Source organism: Nestor notabilis, unplaced genomic scaffold (assembly GCF_000696875.1).
Source record: "Nestor notabilis isolate BGI_N333 unplaced genomic scaffold, ASM69687v1 scaffold380, whole genome shotgun sequence".
NCBI classification, from domain to species: domain Eukaryota; kingdom Metazoa; phylum Chordata; class Aves; order Psittaciformes; family Psittacidae; genus Nestor; species Nestor notabilis.
The window spans coordinates 21,341-48,638 of record NW_009911338.1 but is presented as its reverse complement, the minus strand read 5'-3'; the positions used below and the strand labels follow the sequence as shown (position 1 = coordinate 48,638).

The following is a 27,298-nucleotide window of genomic DNA, read 5'->3' as shown; positions in this document are numbered from 1 at the left end:
ATGACAGTTTCCACTTGGGTGACTCCCTAAGCCAGGGCCCTGAAGGGGAACTAATTTTCCTTAAAAAAGGTGCATGATGGAGAGGAAAATCCATGATACCCAGCTAGGAAGCTATTCCGCATATGCATCCACAGACTATAGAGTTGAACTCCAGCACATTGCCTTGTCAGGAAAAGATACGTACATTTTTTTGCTGTACACAGCCGTGTCACAGCTAATGGGGGGAGGGGAGCCCTAGGAACCTAATTAAAGTGACAGTTTTTCTGTTTTAAGAAGCAAAGAATACATTTTGGCACAATATATGTGGCATTATCTTGTCCCACAAAATCAGCATCAGCAATGCCTGTGCAGAATTGTCATCTTGGGACTGTAGTTTATGGCACATCGCAGGTAGGTGAGATGTCAAGGGGAGGACACTAAAGTCAAGGCTTGGAGGACATCTTATCAACAAAGAAGTGATAAGCTAGAAACCCCAAACCAGCTTTCAAGCCCCAAAGCCCTTCTTCAAGTCTAAAGCAGAATTAACAACCTTCGAGTCAGACGTAAGCTGACAAACTGGAACCAAACCTCATTATAATTCAGGTCTTTCAGGCTCCGACACAGACAGAGGGGGAACTCTAATCCCCTTGCATCTGCTTTTTGCCATGGTTTTGTGCCACAATTTGTACATTAATAAGCACAAGGAATGCACTAAAAATTGAAAGAAGCATTCGTAAGATGCTCCCATGGCTAGAGAGAAACTAGACTGAGAAAAGTAAAATTCTAGTTGTCCTGAACTCCTCTTGCTGCAGAGGTTGAAATCGTCTTGTGAAATACTGAGGTAGCCTTACTACTGTACTGAGGTACATTATCAGGTGAGATGCCCAAGGTACAGCTGCAGAAAAAAAATGTTTTTCAGTAGCTAGAGGATCACAGTTAATGCTCAATCATCTATAAATCATTGTTATGAGATTTCTCTATGCAAATGAAATTTATATAACCCTTATCAATCTTAAAAAAAAATCATGAAGATCAAATTTTGCAGCTGCAATGTGAATTAAAGAATCCCTTAACCTGTTTTAAAGATATGTCCTTACAGCTAATTCATTTTTAGATGGAGTGTTCTTTGAAAGGACTAATGGATAGTGAGCATTGCTGATTGATTATAAAATGAGCAGGAGGGTTTAAGGAGTGAGATGTGAATGTAAAATTGCTACCAAGCTTTATTAACCTTGCCATATTAAAATTCTAAACTATGCAAGTGAGAGAAGCAGGTATTAATACAATACTTTGGCTGAGTACATTTCATTTATTTAACTTAAATAAATTTCTCTTGGTCTATGCCCTGCAGATCCATCAGACTGTCCTCTGACCTGTATCTGAGCAGGTGAGAGACTAAACCCCACCTCCAGGGAATCAAGAATCTGCATTCTATCAGACAACAGAATAAAACTTCATACATCGTGCAATGGGGAAAAAAAGCCAAAAACCAGCAACTGTGAAGAAAAGGAAAATAAATGTAATTCATGTGTTAAGCTGCTAGGACTGCTTCTCAGAGCTGTAAATCTACGGGTAAGTTTTATAGAGCCATCATTAACAAACAGTGACAACATTTACTGAAAGGCCAGTTAATCTGCAATGACCTGAAAACATTGAGAGTAAATTAGGGGTTGTTAAACACTGCAAACAGTCTGCAAAAGCGTGCAATGTCTTGGAAAGAGAAAGGGGAAAACAAGAACTGTAGCCTTACCCGTTTCCTCAAATTGCAGGTGAGTGTGAGATTCCTTGAGAATGAGTTTGCAAAAGCAGTATAAAAGTCCAACACTTTAAGCAAGGCTTCTCGTTTAATAATATGTAAATCGCAGTATGTCAGAGCCCGTACATTGGCACACGCATGGGCCAGACTGGTTTCTTTCCAGAAGATATCACCAAACACATCGCCTTTACCTGAAAAACAGCAGGACAAATTCATTAAGAGGTAATGCTTATGCAGTGTTTGGCAGCACACAAATTATTTCTTCCCAAACTGTCTTATGCTGCCAGTGATTCTAAAATAAGCTCCCAGCTGTGAAAACTAATAAGGGTAAATATTTTAAAAGTATCTGAGGTACTTGAGTATCCTTAGCAGTAGCCCCAGGTTTTTATGGTATTTATAGATTGCTCTGTGAAGTGTCACAACACATAAAAGCCAGACTGTAAAGGTCTCCTTGTAGCTGAAGATGCAGGTAATGGATTTTTCAAAGGCTCCTGAATATAAGTAGTACTTAACTGATGTTCAGGTAATATAGTATTTCTGAGGGTCTGCTCCTAAGCGACTTACAAGTCCTGCTCTTACCAAAAGCCTATGACATCAAGGTTCCCACATCACCATGGCTTTGCAGGGTGGTGCAGGAGCCAGCTTCCAGGGCCCAAGGATCATATTTTAAAGGATCTTTACACATTTTTAATGCAGAGTGAGTTGCAACACTCCTGAAAAACCCACCAAAAACCTCCCTGAGACTTTCAATCTCTAAATAATCAGCTCTACATCTTAAACACATCCAGACGCCTAGTCCTAAACCCAAACATATCCACTTAAGTAGAGGCTTACACTTTAGTCCATGCTGAGTAAGACAGGGTTTGACACCTTAGGCACCTGCACATATAAATAACTTCAACCAGATGTGAATATTACACCTGAAGGCTATTTCTGCATTGGTAGGCAGTGAAGCAGAACAGCTGATGCACATTTTGAGGATTTAAGACTAGCTGTAGTCCCGTCCCACAGACAGAAGAGCTCCAAGGGATGGAAATGCATGAAATATGCTCAAACATACCTCAGTTTCCTTTCTGCAAGGAATTCACATAAAGAGCCACACTAGACACTGTAGCAGGACAAGCTGGGAAGATTAGGACATCAGGTTGAAAATCATACTCGTGACCTAACCAAACACCAGCATGTATGCAGACTGAAGTTATGCTTTTAGGCTGGGACACTATGGTTGCTCTGAGGAGTAGTAGTGTGGCAGCAACAGAAGGCACACTGAAGCATGCAAAAGCTGCCTTTCGCTCCCCAGTTGCTTATCAGCCATGGGCTGAATGAGAGCCATAATGTGCCATTTGTGGCCAACATCTCAAATATGGAAGCAGAAGCTATGGAACAAATGGTTTGTTTCTTTTTCAGACCCCAATGTTATCCAGTGTCTTTATTTTAGCACTTATTAAAAGGAAACTAAAATCAGTCAGTCAGTGGTGGTAAGGCTATTGATCTCAGGTACCTCAAGCAGCCTCTTGGTCAAGGTTAATGATTTGGGGAAAAAAATGTAATACATTTTAATATTTCCTTTTTTAAGAACTTGTAACATTTCACTCAACTCTATTCTGGGAGCACAGACCAGAGCAATAATTTATCCAACCTTACTACTTTAGGGGGTTAGATGTTGTATTTCTCTGTTTCCATTCCTGTTTTAGGTATTGTATCCAGTAGAGCACATCTCACATTCCTCATGCAGAGTAAAATAAAATGTGTCCTTAACTTAATTTCCTTGATTTTATTTTCTAACAAATGTCTATATAGCAGAATCATTCCTTAAAAAGGTTATAACTGCATTCTTATTGAACTGCTTTTAATTCTACATGTTTTGATATAATTAAAATTAACTACTATATGTAATATAGCTGGTATAATTTATAAAGCAAGCTACATTGAAATACTCTCTTCATCACGGAGCATTTCCTAGTAACATATCATTTATCCAATGTACTGTTTTGAAATTACCCATTGCAGTTAATTGTCCTTGTCTATACCCACAGTTCAAAACCTGTTTTACAGACATACTCAGCATAGTTACATAATTTATAGGAAATAGACCATTTCTGAAATGCACTAAATTGCCTAATGGATTTGCTCTCTGAGGTGGACACAGGACAGAACTGAGTCTTGCTTTCAGTAGCTGCAGAGTGCAGTTAAAAAGACAGAATTCAATAGGAGGGACTACTATGATTTTCCCACTGAAATATCAGCAAAATACTTGTTTTCTTCCCAAATTTAAAGTAATACATACTTAAACTAAGCCAAGAAGTTGAAAGCAGTGCACGTTTGCTCTGAAACTCTGCATGATGGTGCATTACAGTATGTGTACCTAAACCACAGATAAATGGAATTACCATTCATGAACTTGAGAAGATCTCATTGTCTTCAGTGAGGCTGGGAACTGCACTGGGTCCCTCAGAAAGGCTGGGACATGATGAACTGAACCTATTCACTCCTCCATGAGACATCAGTTACTGGATTTGAATGGTGAAATTATAAGCTTCTCTTATATTGTGGTTTATTCTCTTCAGAAAGCAGAATATCTTGGAAGTGTTTAAGGGTTCTTGAATTTGACATTTCCCATACACACTTCCAAGTCTCATTTCCCTGTTATAAATATATTAAGAAATGTATTGAATGAAAACAAAACCAATCAGATTCTCCAAAACACATCTTTTCTCTTAAATACAGAGATTAATGCACTATACTTTCTCCCTATTAACTGTAGTTCACTGAGTAGAGAGTTGCAATTATTCATTCACGTATAATTTTACATAGTGCAACTAAATGAAAAAGGAAAAAAACCCACCAGCTTTCAGAGTTGTAACTGAAAATTTAACTGGTAGGTCTGAAACACCAGCTACTCAGAGGCATGTATACATTCTATGCTTGCACAACATATGCACACCTCCAGGATAAGCCTGGTGCTGGGCTAGGAATACAGAGGTGCTTGGGGCTGACGCAGCCTGCAGACTTTTGAAAGCCTCTCTCTAGAGATTTCTTGATGCCTCAGCATATTACCTCACAAATCTGCACTGTTCTGAGTTCTGAGCAGACTTAATACTCCTCCTGAATGGAGGTGAAGCTATGAGAAGTCCTCCTGCCCCTGCTCTCACCATGATCAAAGCATCACTGCAAAAAAGAACACTGTAAATTGGAGTGGGAACTGCTTGCATACCTTTTGCACTTGGTATGAGGAAAGGGAAGAGGAGGATTTGGATACTGATAGATTAAAGCTGGCAGGAACATGGGTGTAGCGATTTGGGAATGAAAGAACCACAGAAATCAGGAGGACATGTGCAAGATGTGGGTGACAGCCATAATTTTTGCTGAAATGACTACAGTCTAGATATGGACAAAAATTTGCTGGTGTATTATGTCCATATGACTGTACATAAAATATGTACTATAATATGTACATATAATATGTAACTATGTAATAGATATTTCTATACATTTTTCTATCTTTTCTATTATGATAACTCTCCCATAAAAAAGTGGGGGGAAGGGTGTTTTCTTCTCTTCCCTTGCACCATAGACTGACTTGCCAATTTGTGAGACAGCAGCTCACACCTAGACCGTTCAGGCAGAAAAAATCTTAAGGGCCTTATGAAACTCCTCAGGACCTTGTAAAGGGAATGAAAAAGTCCTTGCACTTAGGAAGGAAAGACTGTTATTAAGCAGTGTCTCAGAACCCTTATATATCTATGCAAAAGAAAAATTTATCCTTCTCCAGATGAGAAGTATCCTAGTAGACATGAGAAGTTGATGGGGCCTTTGGAAGAAAATTTGGACAGGCAATGAAACAATAAATTCTGGGTGAAAAATGGCACTAAGGAAAAACACATAAAAGGGGCCGAGACTTCTTAAGGTGGTAAGGTGTTTTTCTGTGCTGTGCAGTCACATGCTAGCAAAAGTACTTTGCATTATTTAACCCAGGGCAACCTTCCCCATCTGTGCCTAGAAACACAAAAGGAATGTACCTTCCTTCCAGCATTCAGGACTGCTGCAAGAAGACCAAAAGGTCCGTACAGATATTCTGCCTCACTTCCCTCAGTTTTAGTGCAAGTGGCCTAGCACTTCATCTTTTTCTAGAAGCCCAGGATATCTCCATTTTGATTTTATACAGAAATAAGTTTCTATTCTTCCTGAATGAGGAAATCAACTTGAAAGCTTGACCAGTCCCACATCTTCAAAACTCGTAAGGCAAACCAAACTGCTTCAAACTGTTAGTCTGATTTAAAAGAAATACATTACATGATTTTTAAATAATTTTCCTTTTCTGTCACTGCCAAGACTTCTGAGTTCCTGGGTTTGGCAATGAAGTGTGCAGGTCTAATTCGAAAGCATTTCAGTCCAGTGAAAGGAATCTTTCTGACATTGGAGGCTGCAGATCACATCTCTAACACACCAGATGGCACTAAATTAAGACTGATGCTTCTTATTATAGTTAATTAGCATGCAGATAGAGACAAAAATATTTTAAATTTACAAAATAATGTGAAAAATTGAACTTTCCCTTCAACTCTGTCAGTAAGAACTAATAACACTTTGGAACAAGCGTCTGTAGGACTAAACGCTACATGGTACTACGTATGCCAACTCAGGCCTGCAAGATATGACTTCCTGCAAGGCACATGCTCAAGAAGAACTGCACAGCACAGAGCACCACGTCACGCTGGTTCTCAGATCAGTAATTCTTTAAATATTTTGTAAAATACTTCAAGATTCAGCACTCAAAAAACAATCTGCATCATGTTCATTTTTGCAGTCCTGCATTTGAAAAAAAAAAAGAAACCCAACCCTTTCCTTTATGAATCATTTTCCTTTTCGTTATTTTAGAGCTTTAACTTATTGGAACAAAAGGGACCTTTTCCATAAATTCAATAGCATACAAGCTGTTCCATAAATTGCTACTGGGTGCACATTACTAACCTGGGGAAACTCTCACTATTAGTCTGCCTTGGTTTACATCACACGAAAAACAAAAAAAATGTTCAGTATAAATATCAAGAGCTGATATGACATAGGGGCAAATTCTGCCTCCTTCATTCCACTTGAGAAGAAATCAAGCTGCAACTAAACTAATTAAAATCACAGAATTAATTACTAATACTATGAGATGTAATTGCATTGACAGGCCATTTTTTATGTCAGGGAGTGCATCACACTTGGTCATATTTGTCTTGCACAAAGGACATGCCTGGCTGTGTAACATCAAGGAAATTCAAAGTGTTGATGCAGGGATCCCAGGCACCAAATTACTAATTCCCATGGACGACAACTACTGAGCACGTGGGTCTCCTGCTCACCTAAATGCTGTTACTTGCTCAGCCTTTACAGCCTTTACTGCTCACCAGTAATGCTGTTACTTGCTCAGCCTTTACAGAACTTTCCTCTGTGTGATTTGGTAGGAGACTTAATCTTTTGATCTCCAAACACATGTAAAATTAAAAGTAGAAAAAGACTCATCCCAATTTTCAGCTGTCATACCAAGTTCAAGACATGCCACTTATGCTCTTGCTTTCCCCAACTCCTCTGACACTTCATAATATCCCCTTCCCAGACCTTTAATAAGCGAAACTCTGGCTTGCTAAAAGACAGAAAGTCCACTAAACAACAGGTTGCTCTGGGAGTATATACAGAACATGCTGAGAATTAACATCATAAAGGCAAATACAACTTAATTGAATACATACAGGATCAGGATTCTGAGTGTGGCTGAAAATGAGCTATTAAATATACATTCATTCTGGCTCGACTATCAAAATTGAATTCATTCAGCCCCCACTAGGATTTCACTGCTCGATATATTTTTACCGCTATGCAGTTTGAGCAATATTTTTGATCAGTTCCTACAATCAACATTTGAATGTGGTGGGTCATTATTTTTCTGCTGGCAAAATGACTTTAAACCTTCTTAATCAATCTGCCTGATTTAAGTTACAGTATAACTTACGTAGTCAGCTGTGCAAAATAACGGGAGCCGGAAAGCAGCTTCCAGAGACACTGGTTGGCATTGCCACTTACACAAAACTCCTCTCCAGGAGCAGATTCAGGTTAATTGCAGTAGGGTGAGTTGTTAGGTGCTGTCTGCTAGCAGATTCCTCATTCCATTAGCCTGTGGCATGTAAAACCTCTGGTCCTTCCTGAGACTTCTCTGCTGGTAACACCTCCCCCAGGCAGAGCAGTGGCAGCTATACTGTTTACTCCTGCTTGAGACAGTGGAAAATTACTGATCTGTCTTCTTAGGGTCACCTCACTTGCTAGGAAAGTTTTGATAATTAGAGCCAAGACTGTTTGCCCTTCTCCATTATCCTGGCAATTGCGGATGAGCTACGTTAAAATGACTGGGTCTTGTTTTCTCCAGCAAAGCAGCACCCCATCACACCAGCTCTGCTTGTGGTGCACTTTCTGCTACAGCGGCAGTCAGTACCTGCAAAAGGTGGGAGATTGTCCTCGAGAAATGGAGGTAACTAATGAAGGAAATGTAATGGAGCATCTGGGTATCTCCGTTAATGAGTCCTATAAACTGCAGAGCTACAATTGGATTCATTCTCTCAATGTACCAATTTCTGTAATGCTGATTACTACAGCAGCTGGGCATTTAATTATGCACTAATGAGAACAAAAACAAACCAGGGGAGAATAAAACGTCACAGTGCTACAAGTTGCCCTGTCAATCACTGGGTTTCACCTGCTTTTGAAACACCAAAGTTGGGGCCATTGACCCAGGAAAACTACTGCTGAACAAAAGGGTGGTTGTCTTCACAGCAGAGCCACAGAAAGCACCTGGATGGGATGCCAAGTCTCCTGAGGACAGTGTCTCAGCAGTCAGGGAGGTTGGATGTGCCAACTCACCATGGCTGTTAGGGAACAGAATGTGTTAAGGGAAGATGGACAAGGGGAAAAAGCAGCAGCATTATGGAGTGTTTTATGCTGGGACCTGAGGGAAGACAAAACCCTGCACTCTGGACAGAAGCATGAATGTAAGAGATGGTAGATGCACATTCCTAACACATTTTGGTGTCCCTAGCTGATTCACTTTTTGAGGATATTCCACTTCTAAGAATATACCAGAACTTCCACTGGCAGGTGAGCAGGGTTAAGAAAAAAAAAAAAAAGGGACACACCTTCTCCTCTTCTCCTTCTCTCTCTCTTTAAGCAAGGCAAATAATATTACCATATTAAACAACACTACGCTATTATTTCCTCTGCAAGGAGCAGCGGCTGGCAGACAGCATGTCCTGCTGCGTTCCAGGTCCCATACAGGAAATTAATGAGGACAAGCTTCCAAAGGGTATTTATTGCATTTACTCTCTGGGTTACTGCTGGGGGATGGAGAAGATGGGCAGACTGGTAGTGCAACCCCGTAAGTTGACTTTCACTAAGAAACACAGTGTGACAGCAGATACTTGGAGTATTCAAAGCAGGCTACAGAGGTTTTCACATTAGGCAGATGTTTTTAAACATGGTCTCCTCCTTGGGCAGATTCACTCTCCTTGTGCTTGAATTTCTTAAGGCAGAAGAGATTGATAAAAATCACGTTCTTCACTGTCTAATCTGCAGTCACTATTTCAGGTGCCACAGATGCCACTGTAGATATCTGTCATGGTTTAAGCTCAACCAGTAACTCAGAAGCACACAGCCATCTGCTCACCCTTCCCATCCCCTCCGCCTCTGGCTGGGATGGGGAGGAGAATCAGAAATAACTAGAAACCAGTAACTAAGGTACCATACAAAACCACTGCTACTACTAGTACTACTAATGATAAGGGAAATAACAAGGGGAAAGAATATAAAACTAAAAATGGAAAGGAAAAATAAAATAAACAAACAATTGTCCTGGGTTCCCGGCTTGTCGTGTGCCTTCTCACTGGCAGAGCATGAGAGCCTGAGAAGTCCTTGATCAGGGTAAGCATTACTTAGCAACAACTAAAACATTGGTGTGCTATCAGCATTTTCTCAGACTAAAGCTGAAACACAGCTCTGTACCATCTACTAGGAAGGAAAAAAGTAACTGTTACAGCTGAACCCAAGACAATATCATTGCAACTACATCTGGGAGAGATTTCCTTCCGTAAGTGAATTTTTAGCATACAACATCTCATAATTACTCAGTTCACTATTCTGCTAAATAATTTGTCAGAGCATTAAAACACTCTTCAGTGTGCTCTAAGACTAGAGGAAGCAGTTTATCTTAAGTTACATTTACACATTGTTCCAATCCCTGTAGTATAAAATGAATATAGCTCTGAGTCACGGGACTGCTTGTCAGCAGCCATGGCAGCTGACAAGGCACTTCTGGTAATGAGGGTAATTCTCTTTACATAGAAATGGTTAAAAGTCTCTCCAGCCAAATGGAAATAACCTAAATACTAGATTTACCATATCTACAAAGTAGAAACAGAAAGGTTTTACTGTTATTCCAAACAAACAATATTCATTAGTAAAGGCAACAAAGTTTTGCATGTAATCCATTTAGTGATGGCTTCTAGTTCAGTTTATTGTTTGTTTTTATTGTGATACCCAGAAAACCATTTATTTGTTTAAATGCTACTACTTAGTCTTAAAGCTTTTGATTTTTAAATAGCTGTAAGCAAATATAAGATATCACTGAAATTAATAATAAACATGAAACAGTCCAGTGATCTAAAATACAAGGATTTTTTTTACTTTGGAAATGCCAGATTTAGGAGCTTTCACCATAATGACTGCACAACTGAATAAGGAAACAGATTCATTCTTACGTTAAATCTCTCTTCTTAAAAACCTTAGTAAATACTAGAATACAGAAAGCTGCAGCAGGTATTTCAAAGGAGCGTGGATGTGCATTTTCCTGAGTTCATACTCTCCAGCTGGGAGGACCTGGGTTATGCCCTTGGGGAAGACCCCCATGCAGTCCCATCCACACACCTGCACGCTGCCCAGTCCCACCCTCATGCAGGACACACATACACAGGCTTGCACAGCAACACATAGGGAGTCTCCTTTGGCTACACGCTTGTCCTAATTTCTTCTCTCCTCCCCCTTGTTGCTAGCTGGGAAGGAGCTGAAGCCTTGATTCATGACCAGCAGTGGCTCCCCATGTCCACCCTCTTCCCACATACCAGGGCAACTCCCAGTGTAGCCCTCATCTCCCAGCGGTCATCCCCATGAGACACAAGAGGGTCCCATGGAGCCCTCTGGAACTACCCTTATGAGGAAGAAGCAGTACAGAGCTTCAATGGGGTGTGAGAGATCCTCTAGGACAAGGCCACCCATTGAATTTGCCCTCAGGGAGCCGCGACTCCAGTTTAAGAGAAGGCAAATAGCTAATATTCAATTGGAGATGAGTTCTGTAATAAGTGGGTCTTACTTTAAACAGGCAAGTCAGACTCTGGATGGGTTTTACGGAGAGCTACCAGTTCTTCCTCTATGCTGTTCTGACTCTGAGGATGATTCCTGCCTCAACACTACTGCTGACCACTCAGTTCACCATCTGCTACACCTTCCCCAATCCCACAAAAGCTAGGGAGGAGTCTGCATGAGGCTCTTTCCCACCCACTGCTGGCAAACCAGACACCACAGTGGGGTGACAGGGTGATCAACCTGGAGCTCCCCCATTACTGAGACTTCTCATGCCTGATGGTGGGTAGATGGTGCATGACTATCTCTTTGCATAGTCAGATCATGCTGATTTTCTGCAAAGCCAGTTCACTGGAAGTGACAATTTTGCTTCCTTGTAGAGTAACAGTTTCCAGCTGTTATTCTGGGCTACAATATAGACAAATTAAAATGCCAGTGTGAAAGTGGAAATCCTCCCAAGAGACTAATATAAAACAATGTGCATTTTCTCTACCAGGCTTTTTAAAAGATGTCAAGCACGCAGATGCCATTCTCTTCCGCTCTGAGACACTTTAACTGTGACCAGTGAGCCACGCTGGGCAGAAAGAGCATTCCCAATGGCACAAAAGATGAAGGGCTTTCTTCTACAGTAGTATCTCTGGAGACAGGACATCTCCATCTTATGACAACCACTAGCCACACAACAGTCTCAGCTGATGCTAGGCAAGACAAGTTAATATTCGAAGCTAAGCAGAAGGCAAATTTATCCAAACCCCTAGAATTTCAAGAGAGATCACAGTACCTAAAATAGCCACCACCTCGTCGTCCTGGATGACTTCTAGGGATCCTGAGACCACAAAGCAAAGAGCATCAACACTTTCCCCAGCATGATAGATGAGGTCCCCTGGGGCGCAATGGATCGTCTGAAACTCCACAGCCAGGGCTCGCAGACAGCCATCACTAGCCAGCCGGAAGGCAGGATGCTCGTTAAAAACTTTCCGGTTTAGGTGCACGCATATATCTGCTCTCATGTCCTTTGGGCAGATTGAGAGAACCTGAATAAAAGAAACATGAAAAATAATCAGCTGGGAATATGACACCTGGCCAGTGTATGCTTTATGAAATAACTAAATGGATGGACCTTAAGATCTGCTTGGAAGGATCTTAAGATCCATCCATCCAGTTATTCCATAAAGCTTCTGGCAGGAGTTTTATCTTGAATTGGGGTAGTCTTTTTCTACCATCTACTGCTTTCACTGCAGCTGAAAGAGTGATGTGGAACAAGGGACTATGATGTTACACTGTTCTCATTCCTAACAGTTTTCACGCTTGTTTTCCAGAACTGCAGGTGGCACAACTATGTCCTGTTTGTGGATATCCCTCTGGACTTGGTGCTCTGGCTATCCGCCTGCTGCTACACTCAATCCCTGCAGGAGCATGGAACGGACACTCAGAGCTTAAGGAGCTTGAAGACATAGAAAGACAGACCATTCACAATAGAAAACATATTTTGCTCCCATCCAGAAAATCTAGTCTTCAAAGGTCTTTATGTAGATGACCACTTACCGACATGTATCCAAACACACCACCTAGGGTTTAGTTTCACTACCATATAGACACATAATAAGTAAGCTGCCCTGGAGGGTTTACAGACTGGAAAGTCCAGAGTTTGAGATTAGAGCAAACAGAAAGTATTACGAAACCTTATGATACATAAAGTAAAGGTGAATGAAAAACTGTCCTGTGAACACGAAGATAATCTTCATATCAGATCAATTTAATAAGACCTTCAATTAAATTCTTATCTTAAATAGCTTTCCCTATTGAAACAGTAACATAAACACACCTGAAGAAAGAAAGTGTGGGTCTTCTTAGGTTTGTAAACTGTATGTTAAATATTTGCACATCCTCCTAAACCCTAAAATGCTATGGGAGGTAATAGCACTGAGAAATACATAAAACCTTTTAAAGTTTTCCTAGGATAAACAAGAGAAAAGAGCATGAGATTAAAAGCACTCTGGAAGTCTCATATAAAGAAGACTGCAAATCAATAGTACTGATTAATTTGTCTTTGTATGGAATTAATCTGGCAGCTTGCTCTACAGAGAGTGCGAGAGACAGGGACATTGGGTCAATGTGTTGACTACCATTGAATATTAGCAAACAGAGAGAGACTTTGGTAAACCTGACTAAGCTTTGAGGCAAATGATCATAGAATCATATAATAGTTTGGGTTGGAAAGGACCTTAAGATCATCTAGTTCCAACCCCCCTGCCATGAGCAGGGACACCACACACTAAACCATGTCGCCCAAGGCTCTGTCCAATCTGGCCTTGAACCCCGCCAGGGTAGGAGCATTCACAACTTCCTTGGGCAACCCATTCCAGTGCCTCACCTCCCTCACTGTAAAGAACTTCTTCCTTATATGTAATCTAAACTTCCCCTGTTTAAGTTTAAAGCCATTACCCCTTGTCCTATCACTACAGTCCCTAACTAAGAGTCCCTCCCCAGTCATGTTAATATTGAAATAAAGCCACAATTCAGAAGAGGTATGTTATTGGAAAGTATTACTAAAGGTCCTAAAACATAGAATAAGAAAGTAGCAAACAATTTCTAGTTTACTAATAACATTTAGTCCCTTTCTTTCTTACTTTAACAGATCAAAATTGCTCTGCAATCAAAGATATAATGAATGCAAAAAGGTGAAGAAGTTATTCTCTTAGCCTCTGTACTATGATGGTCCAAGGCTAGCAGGAGCTACTGTAACCATCTGCACTAACCTCTTGCACTCATAATTTTCATAACAATCCCAGAATACCGTTTAAAATAATAGCCTAGAAGGCCTTGATTTAATGTTTTCAAATGACATAGGGTAGTTGTTCCAATGGACAGCTACTCTCTCTTTTAAAACATGTGCTGTTTCTTAACTATTTTTTTTTCCTAGTTTGTCAGCCAATAGCCAGGAGAACTCATCATGTCACTAAAATAAAATACTTGCAATCACTGGAAATCTCTTCCACATGTAGGTGTTTATAGAATACAACCAGGTCGTCTCTCGATCTCATCTCAAATAAACAAGAGAGATAATGGTTTTTGTGCCTAACACTAGGAAGCACAGTATCTCTTTGGAAACTTCCCCATAGCATTAGGTTTTCTCACTTACAACCACCTTCCCAAATCTACCAAATAATTAGTTTTTATTTGATTTAACAGAGAGTAAGTCAATTTGGCTTAATGCTATTTTTTCTGTAACAAAACATTGTACAGAACACATTAAAATACTCTGCATAAGTTGGTTTCATCATAAAAAAACCCCAAAACACATTTGACAAGACATATTCTCTAATAAACCATTTTTTGCATTAGTAATAATGTCTCGTCTGCATCACTGTTGACATATGCTGTATTACCTTTCCATAATTACATTAAGGGCAAATGTCAACTTTACAAACATATACTTAACCGATTCTTTCCATTTACCATTAGAAATATGGACACAACTTATTTTGTCCAGTAAAAAAACCTAACAAAAAAACCCAACACCCCCCCCCAAAAAAAAAAAACCAACAAAAAAAAACAAACCCCAAAAACCCTCTTAACCTCAGCCCTACTTCTGGATCAAACAAAAAGCTTGTCTTCATTATAATGAAACAGCAACATGCCAACATTTTCCTTCTCAATAGTAATTTCATGAAAATTCTGCTTTTCTTTTTTTTTTTCATTTCTATCCTGATTGATAATTTTTGACATTTTATCTGCTCTTGGGCCTAAATAATGGTTAGAAGTTTTTTATTTTTCTTTAGTACTTTCAGTAATGTAAATGCCTTTGCCTATGGCCATGAGTTATGAATTCTTGAACACTACTCTTAAGAAAAATGTGTATGTTTGTACATGGCTGATTTCCAAATTTTAACTTTTAAGCTTAAAAACTGCAGGAAAAAAATATTAAATTATTGCATAGGTTGTTTCTATAAGATTCTGAGATGTTCCGGGACCCTTTGTTTTTCGGAGTGTAAATTAACTGTGTCCCTAAAGAATAAAAGCCAGTTGGATGCAAAGCAGCACAGTGTTCCTTCACAAATATAGAGCTAAGTACAGAATATTAAAAGAGAGCACTCAAAGCATTACTCTGTATAAACACAACAGACATATCTATCATCACACTCTGTAATACAAAGAGACAGAAGGAATTCCATTCCACAGAAAAAGCCATTCTTAGAAAGCATAATTTGGGATTTTTCTGATGTTGTGATAAAAGTGATTCTCCTAATGACATATTTCTATATGGAAATATCGCTTATCAACTAGTAGTACAGCAGTAAATGAGCAATGATGCAAGAGTTAGCTAGGGAAAAACATTCTTTATTCCAGTTTTCTTGTCTGCTACACTGCAAATACTAAGAACAGAGAATGAAACAGATGACAATTAAAAGAAACATTTAATATTGAAAGATCTATCAAAGGAACTTTGACAGATAAAGATAAATGTAGATATACATAGGGAGGAAAAAAAGCAAAGATAAAAATATCTTAATATTCAGCTATTTGTTTTCTGCATGCTCCAAGCATAGGACTTCATGAGCTACAACCTTACTTTGCAGCACTTCTTTTTGTGTTTACAAATACCAATGTCATGAAATCAGAAGGAGTCTCACAGATGCTACCAGCTTCTCTATTAGTTTTACTGTAAAAAAGGGTTTGTTGGTGACACAGATTACAGAATGCAGTAATTTTCCTGCTTCCAAAGAAGACGCATAATGTGATACAGGATCACACAGAAGCATTTGGAAGCTGATGATAAGTAGCCCAAAGATCCTAAGAGCAGAAAATGAGAAAATCAGCACTTCAAATTCGGGTGAACATTTTTCTGAAAATGATCCCTTATTGATAATACAAGATGTTGACATTGTAAAATGCTCTTACTGAGATCTTGGCATTTTTAAGGCAGTGCACAACTAAAAAGATACAAACTAGTAGCAACATGGTTGTACATGAGTCCGTATGCACACACATTGGTGTAAAAGAGAAATCCAGTTTAAGGGAGAGGATATCCTGTAATGCTTAATCTATTGTTTCAGTGTTAGGGCAATGCCTCCAACTTCATGTTAGTAGAACCAAAGTTCAGATGGGACGTTTGTTGTAGCCTGTAGTGCAGTGCATCAAACCCCACCAAGACAAATTTCTGAAGAGTAAGTTTCCTTAGAGATTTCAAGAAACCTATCATTTATAAGCAAGGCAGGATATTAAGGTTGCTGACTGCAATGCTTTACTAACTGATGGTTTCGGAGCACATGGCTTAGAGCAGACAGTCTGCCGGGACCAGATGCTTGTGCTGCTAAAGAAGTTGCTCTGCAACAAATCTGTAGCCACAGACTTCACAGTCAGCTTTTCCATATGTACCCAAGCAGCATGAAAGAACAGAACCTGTCACGTTTCAATGCAAAATCAGAGGAGAAAGTAAAATTCTACCCAGAGGAGAATTTTGCTGGCTGTATAAACTGTTTCTACCAGAAAAGGACCAAGGTTCCATGCCATATGTATCCAGAAAGACCTGAACCACTACAAAACTGAGAGAGGAGAAAATAAAGCACAGAATAACATTTATCTCTTCTCTGCAGAGAAAATTAATCCTTCTCAAAGTCAGTGTAAGACAATTGCTGAGCTCTGCCATCATCACCTGGAACCCAACTGATAAAAACCCCAACACAACAACACCCAAGGCAGAGATTCAGCACTGCTGTCATCTCTAGAGCACCCTATGGCATACATAAAATGGTGGTGGTGAGCATGATAAGCTTGTGGCTGCTAGAAACTAGGAAAGTCAGTAACTAGCTCACAGGGAATTGGCACAAAGGTCTCACTATCTTTTCAGCTTGAGATCTGTAAGGGGGGAATAAAATTCTCAAGGAGGTTCAATCTGACTTTTTTCCTCTCCCATCATTTCCTCAGCATGCTCAAGCAGTTTAAGATAAGTCTCTTGAACAGCTCAAAGAACTCTACAGGGAGCAGAGATTATAAAGAACTCAAAGAAAGGCAAATGAATCGAAACAAAAACTGTACAGATTAAGAGTGTGTCCAAACAATATCTTTTAGGAGGATTTTAAGTTGGTTTTCTTTTAAATCTTCCCCAGCTGGAAAACACTACAGGATCACTTAGCAAATGTTATAGAATCTGTTAAGACTTGTTAACAAAAAGGGCAGATTCCAGTGAATCATGAATGCTATCTATTTGCAATTCTCTTTCAGCACACAGGACTATGCACTTTCTCGGGTTTTAGGTAGGGGATATATTGACTGATATTCAAGTGAAGAGCTTAGACAGTCTTAGCAGTGGAATAACAAGGGCTGTTTCCTAAATGAATAACCATAACAAATCTTGGCTATACTAAAAAATATCAGCTTTGACAATAAATAAAATAAATTCCTCCAACTTCTCAACAGCTACAGGCTACAGATAGCTCTTTTTATTTTGTGGACATCGGCCACTCTGGGTCTTCAGACATATTCAGCAGTCATAATCAAGGTGAATTCTTTCCAAAAACCCACAATACCCTCTAGGCACCTGACCAATTTATTCAGATTTTTAGAAGGATTTGGCTCATTTGAGTGTTGAATTCTTTTGCAGACCTGGGTAAAAGAGTTACATTCGGCACTGCCTGGAGGCCAAAGAGACAGAGGTGAGAAAACAGCTGATTGGCAAATCACAGAGCATTTTCCTGTAATAATCAGCTAATTTTGTAAGTAACTTAAAGGTGATGTATGGAACTGAGCAGTTATTAACCCTGCATGCATTATGGTAATCTTCAATACATCACTGAATATCTTGGCACTAAGAATTTAATTTCAGAAGCAATTGTGTTCTCAGATTTAATTGCACTAAAATCCAAGGTCACTTGGATTTCAGTGCTCAGAAATTGAGATCTGACAATCAAGTTTAATAAATTGTCTTATTTTCATAAAAACAATACATGAGCTGAACCAGTGATCAAAATGCTTAGATTTAGCAGTATAGTAGCATAATTAACTACTCTTGTTAACTGAGTTGGTTTAACTGAGTAACAAGTGTTAGAGTCATAAAAAATCCCTAGAAATTGGCTCTAGATTACATTAAATTCAGTATTGTTAACATTGATAGAATCTGGCTATGGGTCTGAAATCAGGGGAAGATGAGAGGCATCACCATGTATTTTAAGGAACCAAGTGGTTCACCAGCACAAGGCCTGGTCATTTGTCTAATTCAGTGAAAAGTGTGGTACATTAGTAACATTCACTGATGACCCAAAGTAGCAGATTCCAGGATGCATAATGGTTGTAAAGTTGAAGGTTTTCAGTTTTGCTATAATACCTATCCCAAGCACAATCATTACATGACCTTCTAATGGGGTAAAGGACAGCAGACTACAGGGAATTTTATCATTAAAAATCTACTTAAGATAAAAGAAAGAAAAATAAACATCAGAAAGAATATGGCATACATCAAAGAATCTCGCAAGTCACAATATCTTTTGGAGTGACAATTTCTGGTACCAAGGTCACCCTTGGAAGAATGAAGTCGATCAATGGATTATTTTATTTTGTGCTTCTTCTGGAGGTGGCTTTATTTTCTAACATGCAGCATTTTGTAAAGACACTCAAGGGTGGAAGCATTAAAACAATTTGTAGAAGACATTCCCCTAGATGTGGTCTCTGGAGCTGACAGTCCTTCTCTCAGCTTCCTCCCTTTGGTGCCAGTGCTCAGGAAAATGCCTGACCCATCCACTCAGCTACTTACTCCCCCAAGAAATAAGCTCATGAACTGCTACATAGCCCTGGCATTTCCTCAAGCATGACAGGTTCATAGTTTAATCTGTATCAATCCCAAGATGAACACATCCAAGAGGCAGAGATAATAGTGTGTCTTCCTTGGCTCTGCACAGTGCATACAGCAGTAAATAATCCATACCATCCATACAGGTGAAACAGAAAGCCCCACTGGTGCACAGGCCCCAGTCTTGGACCCGTGTGAAGAACAGTGACACCCTGACCATCTCTCCTGCATCCCGCTCTCCAAACAGTGGATTGCAACTGTACCTGGTCCTAGCTCAGCTGTGCGAGGTGAAGGAAGACTTCTTGTTCACCTCGTCCCGATCTGCAAGGAACGACCAACAACCCCGCCTCTACAACGAAACAAAAATACTTGTCCAAACGATTTTTACCTTCCCTCTTCAGCAGGGAATTGGTTGTAGCTGTCACACCTAATTTTGTAGAAGTTCTCTTCAGCCACGAAGCTTGGAAGCTTTCTAGCCCCATCATCCACAAGGAAATCCAGCCAGCAATTACAGACACCTCTATGCGATGAGACACCCTAGGAATGGCAGTCTGATTCCCCTATTCATCTCAGGGTATCACTAATTGTTACTACATCTCTTGAAGATCTTATTAGCAGCAAACACGACTAAAGTACTCTGTCCTTATGTAGATTGATGTTTAATAAAGTTACAACCTCTCTCTATTTACCATAAACCCATCTCTCCAGTATGAAAGCTTAGTGGGCCAGTGGTGAATAGTTTTAATAATGTACAATTTTCCCATGATTTCCATTTTAGTCACTGCAATGTGGAATTGGCTCTCATTATTCAATTGCCATTGATGCTTAGGTTGAGACTAAATAGATGCCTTTTTTCGTTTTCAACCTATGACTTTTCTGAAAGAATTGTCTGTTAAAACATGATAGACATTTATTTAATTGTCTTCTGAGCAAATCCTAAGCCATACAACAGCAGAGAGGTCAAGAAGAGAAAATCTTTGGGTTTTACTGACATTTCAGAACTTTATCATTAGATGACACCTTGAGACATCTGCATCTTGGTTGTTCTGCTTTCATGTATAATGACCTATTTCTTATAGAAGAGCTAATACCTATAAATTTTTCATTTGCTGCAGCGATTTCAATAAAAACTAAGAGATGTGAATTCAGTGTATGTTTCATATATCCAATTATAATTGTAAAGACTTTTTTCAGCTGCATAAAAATGGTCATACACAGGGTATATACTGTCTCTCTTTACCTCTCTCAAAAACCGCCAGGTTCTGCTGGATGATAGTGTTTAGTGTATAAAGGCTTCTTAATTTTGTCATCTATTTAGCTCTGCTCATTATTAGATGAATAACCCTGAAACCTGTAGCACTAAACATGAAAAAAAATCCATCTTGTTTGAGCCACTGTTACACCAGGAGATAAGAGTTCATGTGCATGTATTACATATATCATCCAGCTGTCAGAGAAGGGCTCTCATGTTTAAGTGATTTAAGATTATAGATCAGAGGCCACTTACTTCCCCTTAAGTAATAACAATAAATATGCTAGTGCTTTTAGTGTCATTGTTAATTCCTTGTTTGTGAACACCCAGAGACAGGCTGAAGCACTGTGGGTTGAAGACAAGCTTTGAAGATGAGCTATTCCCAAGGAGAACAGGGAAGCCAAAGTAAGCACTGTTACTTCAGTGCAGGAGAACAAGTCCTCTTCCACATACAAGGACAACAGACTGGGGCTTTAAAATAAAGTTCTGTTTGGGACAGCTTGCTCTCACAAGCAGCAAGGACTAGATCTTCATTTATCTTCCTCCATGCTAACTTCCACTTTGCCTTCAGGTTCCGTCTAAGGACTCATCCCTACCAGTTTTAGCCAAGAACTTTTTTGAGGATACACACTGAATGTGCCATTCTAGCACAGATAATTGAGATCTGATGCAACAAATCTACATGTTAAGTGGTAGTAATTCCAATCAAGTTATTAAATTATATTTTAATTTCAAGCATACTAATTTAAAATCTATAGTTATCAAAGAAATACGGGCATGTATTTATTTTTATTCCATCAAATTGCTAGGATTGTTTATCACCATAGGAACTTACTGTAACACTCATACAAGAAATTTCATTTTCTGTTAGTACATTAGCCCTCTTGTTCTTTGAATCTGGGTTTCAAAACAAAGCCATTTCAACATGCTGAGTGACTGAATGAAATGTATTATATCAATTTGAGGTAAATGATGTTGCCAAACACATTTCAGATATATTTGGAACATCTTAGGATGTAATCCTGTATGTTAGGTTGAAAAACATCCTTGGATGATGGAAACTGAGCTGGATGATGGAAACTGAAAAGTTGAGAAATTCCTCACTGATTATCATGTGTCACAAGCACAGGTGTTTTGCAAGATAATAAGAAACTTATTCAAAAGTTCATCAAAGTTAAGGAGAATGGGAAATCACAAGATATCCAGGCAACAGACTGGTCAGAATCCCATTATTGGAGCTTTGAAAACTAGACTGGAAGAAACCCCTAAGGTCATGTCCAGCCCGTCAGACAAAGCAGAGCAGAGAAGCAGTTCAAGACCTGGGGCAGTAATCCCCCATTCCAACCTACACTGGAGCACTATCTGGATTTAGCAGCTCAGCTAAATCCAATTTAGTCTCATTACTCCATGGTGTCTATGTTAATAAATCTGACTTTGTGTACTATGGAGGTCCCTACAGTGTACTCCCATCCACTTCCTGCTCTAGGTTTAGTACAGATGGATTCCATTTAAATGCAAAGGGTCTTACAAGTGGCTTGAAGGGTAATGAAGGACCTAATGCAAGAGAAATGATCCACCCTACATGACTAGTTGCTGGGACTGTACCACTCTTTCTATGATTTTTCAGCTGGGATTTACACCATTTTCTCTTTTTTGTTTTGGTGAAGCACACCACAACACCTTCCTGTGTGGAGATAAAGGTAGGAAGGCTGCCTGGCTACAACACAGCTTTCCACTGTTTTGCTAAAACAAATCCTGACTTTGGCTAAGGTCCTGCAGCTCAAAGCAAACTGCCTAATCCTTACACTCGTACAGACACAGGGATGATCAGTGCAGGCACTACCGGCCGCTGCTGCTGTGGCTTTTACAGACTTGCAGGCTGTAAGGGATAGAAAACACCAAAATATTCAAACCGGTGCTCAAGTTCTTACGTTTATCTTGTCTCCTGATCTTCTGTAACATGGGCTTTTCTGGGAAGTTCGATTAGATGCAACTACTGATGTCCAGATGCAGAGGTTCCTGAAATCCTTCCACTGTTTTAAATAGGTTTTGGATCCAGGCCTAAGTCTGGGCAAGTCTTTACCAAGGGAAAATTGTTAAAAACCCAAGTCGCAGATGTTACAGCCATATTAATTATCTAGCTAAGCAGCCACTACAATCTCACAGATGACAGAACACTGCTTACCATGAGTCGAAGATTATGGCTCTAACTGCATTTTTATAATCTATAAAAGCAGACATGTGGAAACTATGGAAGAAAATTTCAGTAATTAAAGCATAGGTTCTCCTAATTCACTGCAAAGCATCATTAAAATCTAATGAAACTGTAGTGGAATAATACAGGATTATCGCTTAACTGCAAGGAGATAAATGCAAATGAAAGTTGAATTTCCACATGGTTTTGAGTTTACATGATAAGGCTGAATGCATTTACAGTAGTTTACACTATAAAAGCTCACTTTTAACACTGTATGAATCAGGATTGGGAAGTTAGAGTATTAGTGTATAGGAAGTTAACATATTAGAGAATGTAGCATACTGAAGCACAAGAATCAAAGAAACCAAAATCCTTGTTACTGAAAACAGTTGTATTTGTGATGGTACCCAAATTTTATAGCCCATGATTATTAAGATAACTGCTGTTGCATCAGTATGATATAGGACTAAATTTTTCAGTGTAGCAACTTTATCTTGGCATATCTGAGCAAGCTGCATCTTCATCACATATCTTGCAATAGACTCAACTGAAGCAAGAACTTCAAATCTCTGCAAGCACTAGACATTTTAAGATATTAATCTGCCATGACACTTTCTTACCCTCCCTCATGCCTTTTAAGTTCCCAGGAGTGAAATCTTCACAGAAACTGGAGATTGAGTGCCTAATTTCAGCTGATGTGTATCAGGTCCACAGAAGCCACAGGAGTATCGCTGATCTCCACTAACCAAAAGTCTAGACCTAAAACTGTTTTATCTTGCCTGCATTCAAGGTATTGCAGGTGGAAACCTTCCCATTTGACTTCAGTTCTCTCAAATATCCAAGACTACACAGGCTAATCGCACATATCATGGAGAAAGAGCTGCCCTGAGGACAATTCACTTGGTTTATCCTGGCACACAGTGAATCACTCTCCAAAGATGACCTTCTACTTTAATCAGCTTTTGAAGAAACCTAAATGACCAGTCCTTTCTGAAGGCTAATGTCCTGTAGAACTTCTACCCCACATGGCTGCCAGCAGTGGCACATTTTCTGTATCTCCCTACCAAAGACCTTAAGATCTAGCTGAGAGATTTTATCTCAAGAAGATCAATCTCTACTGCCATTAAATCCTATACTAATTATGCTGATGGATAAGTCGATGTCCTGGGCATCAGCAAAGGTCCAAGCCAATCAAACTCATTTCATTGCAGCTCACAGATGCCAATAATTTTCAGAATAATATCAATGTAGGTTAGACACCAAATAACGTTCACGGACTAATTTGAAGACCAATTTCCCATTGATTTCAGTTGTGAAATATATTAAAATTATTTAGCATTTAGGCAAAGAACCACTGGAAATCTGAAAACATTTACCATAATGGAAAATAAAGGCATATTTCCAAAGCAGCAAAACAGTCCTTTTTTAAAACATCCAGGTTTTGATCAAAACAAACAGAATAATGGAGAAGCATGCAGTTAAGGACTTGTTAGTAAGTTATATGCTGTTATACAGTCCTGTGTCTAAGAATGTACACAATGGACACAAAACTCTTGCTGTCTAAATTGTTACCTCATGCACTCATACCTTCTCTGTGTCAATTCCTTTAGACATGGACCAGGTTGAGACAATATAATCCATGACTCTTTCACTAAGGCCTTTTGGGACTTGATATAATTTTAGGAAATCCCTCACATTGTTCAGCATCTCATGGTATCGGTTGGTGTTGGCATACATTTGCTGGAAAATGGTGGTGACATTTCCAAAAATAGTTGCATAAAGAAGAGCTGAAAGAAAAAAAAAGGTGATTAAAAATAAATATGTAAGCTCCAGTAAAAGCTACTTGTAATTCAAGGATAACATCAAAGAATTTTATGCATGGTTACAAGTTACTGCAAATACATAGGTGTAAATTGAAAAATTCTATTTATGCATACACTCTTGCACACATGCATGTACAGAGTTATTTCTTGAATTTACCCATACAGCTCATACAGACACTCAGTGTGCATTAATTTACAAAATTGGCCACAGAGATAATGTCCACCCATGGAATTATTTAAAAACAGACAGTGCATTTTAACTCTACACTCTATCCTAATCCAAACTAATTTTCAAATATAGCTTCAGCCTGCCAGTATACCCTGAAGGCACTATCCAAAGAATCATGCGGAACTCCTGTAAGATTATCTTAATTAGCATCTGCTATGAGTAAAGAATGGCCTCAGTCCCAAAGAATAAATGAAATGGAGAAGAAAGGAACCTGGGAAGCCTGTCAAGGAGCTATCTATACAAATAGGGTCCTATGTCAAAAGCCAAGATGTGCACAAGAAAGATTCAGAGTGGCATTTCACAGTCCACTTTCACAGCCAGTCCCAGCAGACAACTTGGGTATGTCACATCAATTCTGGATGCCAGTCACTAACGATTCCAATAAGAGAAAAACTGATTAGTGAACAACAGAAAGTCCCATTGCTGAAGGCACATGACTAGGGCAGGAGGAAGACATGGCAGAATAGGAAGCAAACCCATTCCTGGAGGTACCTTCTGTTCTGGTTTGATTCTCCTCTTTCCATGTGTGTCACCATTACTGTCAAGCTGAGCAAGTTGAGTTGTGCAATTCCAAAGAATGACATGTCATATTTGAGAAAATCACATGCTTTAAGTAAGCCTTTCCAACTGAAAAGGCATAAACCTCAGCATATCATTACAAGTGTGATACAGTGAACACTGTTTGATGGAGACTGAAAGCTGAATTTGGCGAAGCGTTTAAGCAAAAACTTAAATACACACCTTTACTGGTGCTGTCTTAAATAGTGGTAGATGGAAAGATTCTTTTAAAGTCAAGCAAGTGTAAGGTGCCTTATTGACTCACAATGTAATTACCCTTGCAAGCAAGCCCAAAATCACATTCTTCCATTATGCATTATAGATTTTGCAGAAAAGAGAATTATTCTGGTATCTCATAACACCAATGTGCAGCACTACTTCTGCTCTTGACATTATCAAATACACAGAAATGTGCCTTTCATTTTTAATAATCTTTGTTCAGAGGTGCTTTATAGCACAATGCAGCTATGCATTTCCATATTGCTTTTTTGAAAAACAACGCCAGCCTACAAATGGCAAGAAATAACCCACTGTGAAAGGAAATAATGTCTTCCCTCTCTCAGTGCATAATGTCTTCCCTCTACACAACAACACATTTCTACCTCATTTAAGAAAACTCACTTTCTTTCATACTAATTTACCATTGTTCACCACACCTATTTGAGAGGTCACATTAACAAAAAAATAAAGGTGCTTTCCTAAAACCTGTATAATAGAAAAATTGTACTTCAATTTCTCACAGTGCTTTTTACTACATCCATGTAAAATTAGATGCTGAAGTTCATCAGAAATGTGATGTTGTTTGTTTTAGCAAAGTCTTAGGATTTTTTGTCTTGGCAAACAAGAACACATCAAACAAGGTCACACAATATGCAGCAAAGTCGAACACGAGGTTTCAGTTTTAGAAAACACAGCGGATTAATACAGTATGTGATCTCCAGAAACAAAGCTCTTTGCAATGGTAGGTTTTTACCTTGCTTTACTGATTGTTGCATCACACCTGCTTAGTTACAGAAAGGTTTTCTCTATCTTTATATGCATTTGGATATATATCAACAGTCAAAGAGCATGTGTATTATAAAAACGTCTAGATTGATGAATGCCACCTGACTTTTTTTTTCAGCTTTTTCCATTCTTTTGGACTGCTGTAGAAGGGAAAGCTTGATGAATTGTCACTTCTTCTAAGTGGAACATCCCTCATCCTTCTGAAGAACAGTTGCTGATTTATCATGAACTCAGCTCATCAGGTATGTGAATGCACAATGTCTCTTGTCTTTCTGTCTGACGTTAAATGCACCTGCAAATTACTGTGACTACAAATGTAAAGAGAAGCTGGAACTGTCCCCAACAAGTAGTTGCAGCTAGACTGCATATGCAGTTACAATGCATATGACCCAAGTGGCCATGCAAACCTACACAGAAGACAGAGGCTAACTAAAAATGTGACACAGTTCCCTGTAAGGTTGGGAAAAGAGAGATTCACCTCTGACACCTTCCAGGTTGAAAAAAGTGAATAATACCATGGCAAAACCAGATTGTCTGAAGCAACTGGCACATATTACCTTCTCTGCAAAAAATCTACTCTTTGGCAGAGACAATTTGTAGAAAATATACAGCCAGAAGAGAAATTCTAGTTCTGTGTCTTATGATACAGCATGCTGGAAAGTTTTTCTTAGAAGAGTATGTATATTCAAGAAATTAAGGATAGAATAAATCATTGGATCAAGCCTGCAAAATCACTGAAAGCATTACCCAGTAGTATCTCACTAAGCCAGGATTCAGGAGCCTACATGCTGTAAAGTCAGCCCAGAGAAAACCAGCATTATCTCTATGTTGGAAATCAAAGCCTGCCTTTGCCTCCTATCAGAAATGGTAAAGAAAGACACATGGTTGAGTTCATCTAAACACTCCTCTTCTCTTACAGGTTACTGCATGGGGGCCCTTTAGCAAATATTTAAAGGGAACCTACTCAGATCTTCCCAGCTTTGAAGTTGCACCTCAAACATTCTCCTCACCTGTGGTGCTTCCCTGCGTCAACACTGGTAGCTGCTGAGACTCGTTTTCCGGTTTTGAGCACATTTTTCGTAACCTGGCATAGAAAATCCATCTCTCTGTAAATCATCTCCCCATCCCTGGGGGTTTTACTTTCTTCCAATTGTCCTTCCCATCCCACCCAGTAAGAGGAAAAGCTGGTGGCAAGTGAGTGGCTGCGTGGTACTTAGTTGCTGACTTGGTTTAAACCATCACAATATGATACCTAGAAAAGAAGGTCATCTAAAAAACCCTACGATTTATTGTTTTGCATGTCTTGGTATGCAACAGAACAAATTTGTG

At 39.2% G+C, this 27,298-nt stretch overlaps 1 protein-coding gene across 1 annotated transcript in view; it reads right to left on the bottom strand.

Moving 5' to 3' along the window:
• The window catches only part of LOC104405395 (potassium voltage-gated channel subfamily H member 5-like), a 55,723-nt gene extending 28,680 nt beyond the window's left edge, over positions 1-27,043 (bottom strand). The window contains exons 1-4 of the mRNA XM_010014111.1: positions 26,980-27,043; positions 23,942-24,141; positions 11,901-12,153; positions 1,730-1,926 (exon numbers count right to left, since the gene is read on the bottom strand). Coding sequence (XP_010012413.1) covers positions 1,730-1,926; positions 11,901-12,153; positions 23,942-24,141; positions 26,980-27,043 — 714 coding nt within the window. The remainder of the gene's footprint in view (positions 1-1,729; positions 1,927-11,900; positions 12,154-23,941; positions 24,142-26,979) is intronic.
• Between the last annotated feature and the right edge of the window lie 255 nt (positions 27,044-27,298).